Source organism: Leuciscus leuciscus, assembly GCF_965113295.1.
Source record: "Leuciscus leuciscus genome assembly, chromosome: 6".
Lineage (NCBI taxonomy): Eukaryota > Metazoa > Chordata > Actinopteri > Cypriniformes > Leuciscidae > Leuciscus > Leuciscus leuciscus.
The window spans coordinates 47,738,184-47,743,183 of record NC_138730.1 but is presented as its reverse complement, the minus strand read 5'-3'; the positions used below and the strand labels follow the sequence as shown (position 1 = coordinate 47,743,183).

Here is a 5,000-nt window from a genome sequence, read left to right as displayed (position 1 = left end):
GTTAAGTGTCTTGCTCAGGGACACATTGGTGTCTCACAGTGGATTCGAACCCGGGTCTCTCACACCAAAGGCATGCGTCTTATCCATTGCGCTCTCTACACACAACGCGGGTCCGCTTACATCCACATGTGTCTACGGTGGCCCTGAGCGGACAAACGTGTTTCGTCACTATGTTGTTCTTCGTGTAAAGAAACTTCAGCTAAAGTCAGAGAATAAAACACTGACACAATGATGAACAAGTGACAATAATATTCACAATAACATCGTTTTACTGAATAATCAAGTAAACATAATTTCTTAATTGATCTTTGTAAAGAAACCTCATTGTTTAACTGGCTCCTCTCTGCTGTCTCAGACGACGACATCACTTCCTGTCGGCCACCGTAACTTCTGTTGAGTGCAGTTCACAACCTCACCACTAGATGCCGCTAAAACTTACACACTGCACCTTTAAATTTCAAAAAGTCAAATTCAAGTACTTTGAGCAGCTTGTACGGACCCTGAATTATGCATAAAACGCTTTCACTTCTGGCAGGCTGATCAAATGAGTCAAGGAAACGTGTAAACCGGAGCATAACGAAACACTGACCCCTTGGAAGAAGGTGAAGAATATATTGCGAGGGGGCGGAGCCTGTTGAGTGACAGGCTGAAGCGCATGAACGGCAGCCAATAGGGTGACGATCCCAGACACGGTTCCTTCGGCCGCTGGAGCCTCGTCCCAGAAGAACGACCTGCCGTCAAGCTGAGACACAACAACTTTAATTTCTCTTTCCTGAAGGACAGTTAGGCACTCACCACACCTTAAAGTTAGTCCACCTGAGGTGTGTAGACAGAGACCTCCAAGTAGAGGCACTTCAGGAGAGTCCACACACTCCAGATAACATCAGATAACTGAGATAACATCAGCGCTTTACTGAAGACAAAGCAAACGCTTCAGTCATGTGACCTTTATCAATGCCATCATCTTAATTTATGAAGTCACATGATTACAGAGATCACATGATCAACCAAGCCAAGACTAATAAATCATCCAAACACAGTGTCGGACAGCATGATACAGGAAGAGAGAAAAGAGAGAAAGAATAAATTATATATAAAATTGAAATAAAGAAAGAAAGAAAGAAAGAAAGAAAGAAAGAAAGAAAGAAAGAAAATAAAGAAAGAAAAAGAAAAGTTATTTATTAATTAGAAAAAAAGGGAAAAAAGTTGAACAATTTAATAATACATACATTTTATTTTTCTATTTTTCATAAATGTTTCTATTTTTTCTATTTAATATACAACTTTTTTTCCCCTGCTGTCCGACACTGTGTTTGAATGATTTATTAGTCTTGGCTTGGTTGGTCATGTGATCTCTGTAACCATGTGACTTCATAAATTAAGATGATGGCATTGATAAAGGTCACATGACTGAAGCGTTTGCTTGTTCTTCAGTAAAGCACTGATGTTATCTCACTGCGTTGACTCGTCTCTGGTGGAGTGTGTGTGTGGAGTCTCTTGAAGTGCCACTACTTCCTGAAGGAAACACACAATTATGGAAAATGGCCACAAATGTTCAGTCGCCCAGATTTGACAGAACAGATTCTGCTGCTGATGTGTTGTTGGTGTGTGTGGTGTGTGTTGTTGGTGTGTGTTGTGGGTGTGTGTTGTGGGTGTGTGTTGTGGGTGTGTGTTGTGGGTGTGTGTTGTGGGTGTGTGTTGTGGGTGTGTTCGGTGTGTGTTGTTGGTGTGTTTGGTGTGTGTTGTGGGTGTGTGTTGTGGGTGTGTGTTGTGGGTGTGTGTTGTGGGTGTGTTCGGTGTGTGTTGTTGGTGTGTGTTGTGGGTGTGTTCGGTGTGTGTTGTGGGTGTGTGTTGTGGGTGTGTGTTGTGGGTGTGTGTTGTGGGTGTGTGTTGTGGGTGTGTGTTGTGGGTGTGTGTTGTGGGTGTGTGTTGTGGGTGTGTGTTGTGGGTGTGTGTTGTGGGTGTGTGTTGTGGGTGTGTTCGGTGTGTGTTGTGTGTGTGTCAGAGCATGTGAGCGGAGTGGAGCGGTGAGAATCTCCGCTCATCGCTCATGGAACTGTTCACCCCTCCGCTCCCCCGCTCTAAGCTACATCAGGCCGCTCCGCTCATTATCGCTCAGCGCTCAACGCAGTTTGCTTCGCGTTCCACTCAAATCGCCCCCCGCTCGCTCCAAAAAAGGAAAAAAATCTACATGTATATATCACTTGTAGCGGTCCCCAACCTTTTTTGCGTCACGGACCGGTTTAATATCAGACAATATTTTCACGGACCGGCCAAGGTGTGGCGGATAAATACAACAAAATAAAATGATACGAACGGCATAAAAAATGGGGTATTTTTTTTAAATAGCCTATAATAATAAACGTGAATCCAATATGTGTAGGTCATACTAGCAACTTTATTAGCAGCGTCCTCTAACATCGCGCCTAAAGACAACTGAGAAAGTCTGAACACAAACAAAATGCTCCCAAAAGAAAATAATCTCCATGTTTTCGGTGCTGATGTGTTCATGTAACATGTAGGCCTAAGGGTGGCGCTGCCAATAACGCACCTAAAAGCTGTCACAACGAACCGGCAAAATGAATGATTATGAATATGTAAAATATAGCAGGAGACATTTTTAATTGTTTACTAATAAACCATTTTTTTATGTCTGTGTCGGCTGGAAAGATGCTGACTCGCGATCTTCGCAGTATTGAACGCCCCAGAGAGAAATGCAAATTTCATACGGATTACATAAGAGAGCAGTCTGTTTTCTTTAGTTTTGAATTGTTCTGTTTAAAAGTAGACATTTCAGGCTTTATATATATGTCTCAGGTCTGTCAGGCAAGTAGGCTATACGCTGAGTTTCGGTTCATTTATGAGACAAACTCCAGGTTCACCCGCCGGCGCCTTCCTGTCGTGATTATCTATTTTCTAATATATTTACTTATTTATTAAATCCAGACAATTGGTTGATGAAACACTGATTAAAATTAAGATACAATTAATACAAAACGAAATTAAATTTAAAGACAGGCTTTGTGCTTTCTGTCTGAGGTCTCAGTGAAAGTTTTAAAGCAGTCTTTTAGTGCCGCTGTCAGAGCGCTCACGTCCGTAACGGAGAACTGCCCATCTGTAACATTGTTTTTTTAATTTTTTTTTTCATAAATTTCTAAATAAATGCGACTTATAGTCCAGTGCGACTTAGGCTATGCCTATATATGTTTTTTTCTTCTTCATGGCGCATTTTTTGACTGATGCGTGGCGTGAGCGGAGCGGAATTGGAGCGGGAAATAGGGCGACGCTCCGTCCTTTTGAAATTGCCGCTCTGCGCTCTGTCCAAGATCCGCCCGCTCGCGCTCCCCGCTCGCTCCCGCTCCACTCCGCTCACATGCTCTGGTGTGTGTGTGTGTGTGTGTGTGTGTGTTCCTCACCCGGGTGGCTGCGATGACGACGCTCTCGTTGGTCTTGTGGCCCTTGGCGCTGTTGTTCAGGGGTCGAGTCGACGACCACACGTTGAAATCACTCAAAGGGTCGCACAGAACCTCTGACAGGAAGCAAGCACACTTCAAATCATCAGCAGACGATCACAACAGTGGCTTAGGTGCAAAAAACCATTGTGCTCAAAACCAGAACAAATATCAGCCAATGGAGTCAGAAACATAATCTTAATAGAAAGGCAGTGTTGTGTGTGTGTGTGTGTGTGTACCTGGGTTGATGCTGAAGCGGTTCTGCAGGTCCGTGCGCCTCATGCACGTCACGGTGTCGGTCACGGCGTGCATGTGTGAGAAGAGCTGCATCGCACACAGCGGATACTGAGGAGCACTTCCGTTCACACGCAGGTTATGATCCTCATAACACTATACACACACACACACACACATAAATGTGAGGGTTAGGCATTTTGTGCACTTGTTTTCAGGCTCTACTAGAGCAGGTTTTCCTGCTGTAATGTTGATTATTCTCCTCATATTCTCCATTGTTGCGGCTCCTCTCTTCCCAGTCTGTCAGTGACGCTCTGTTTACTTCCTGTCTCTATGAAGCCCCTCCTTCTGAAAAGCACACTGTGCTCTGATTGGTCGGCTGGAGCAGTGTGTTGTGATTGGTCGAGCGCTTCGAGTGTGTTTGGGAAATGTCCCACCCCTTCCCATAATGCCAGTTTAACACACTACTAACTAACTCAACCAGGCCCCGCCCCTTTATTCTGCGCATGAATTATTATAATGAGGAATATTGTGACGTGTTCGTTCCCGCGAGAAACTCAAGACTACAATGGAGGCGTTTCAGGAGTTCAGGAACACTGACTCTGATATAGAGAAGAACTGGAGCTTCTTCATGATCATCACACACTAAACACAGATGAAGATGAGGAAAAGCAGAACACACACACACACACACACACACCTTTCGGATGACCTGAGTCTGATTCTCATCTTTCAGAGCAAACACAGGGAAAGAGAAGTCTTCATAGGACAGTCCGTTCCCGAGAGGATTCCACGCGGTCACGTTACAGTTGGCGAGTTCAGGCCCGTAATCCTCAGAATACACTCCTGAAACATGAGGAATCCACAATCATACACACACAGGTGATTAAACGGACATGGGAATGTGTGTATTTTAGGAGCTCGTCACCATTTCTTCAGTTTCTCCCCTTCTGTCTCTATAAGTAATTAAATGTCACATTGATAAGAGACGTTGACGTGCCACATTTCCCTTCTGTCTTGTAATATCAATAACACAAACATAAACACTGACACTCACTCACTCACTCACTCACACACTCACACACTCACACACTCACTCACACACTCACACACACACTCACTCACACACTCACTCACACACTCACTCACACACTCACTCACACACTCACTCACACACACACTCACACACTCACACACTCAGGCCCCGTCCACACTACTGCGTTTTCGTTTAAAAACGGAGACCTTTTTCTACGTTTGCACCTCCCGTCCACACTAAAACGGCAAAAACGGAGACCCAAAACGGAGAAGTTTAGA

General features: G+C 44.4%; 1 protein-coding gene across 4 annotated transcripts in view; it reads right to left on the bottom strand.

Moving 5' to 3' along the window:
- ncstn (nicastrin) overlaps positions 1-5,000 on the bottom strand; it is a 26,358-nt gene that overhangs the window by 16,424 nt on the left and 4,934 nt on the right. For all 4 annotated transcript variants that reach the window (XR_014206762.1, XR_014206763.1, XR_014206764.1 and 1 more), the window contains exons 5-8: positions 4,387-4,532; positions 3,692-3,842; positions 3,417-3,529; positions 590-742 (exon numbers count right to left, since the gene is read on the bottom strand). Coding sequence is in view for 1 of the 4 variants with exons in the window: in XM_082173022.1 (XP_082029148.1) it covers positions 590-742; positions 3,417-3,529; positions 3,692-3,842; positions 4,387-4,532 (563 nt within the window). In the remaining 3 variants the exon portion in view is untranslated. The remainder of the gene's footprint in view (positions 1-589; positions 743-3,416; positions 3,530-3,691; positions 3,843-4,386; positions 4,533-5,000) is intronic.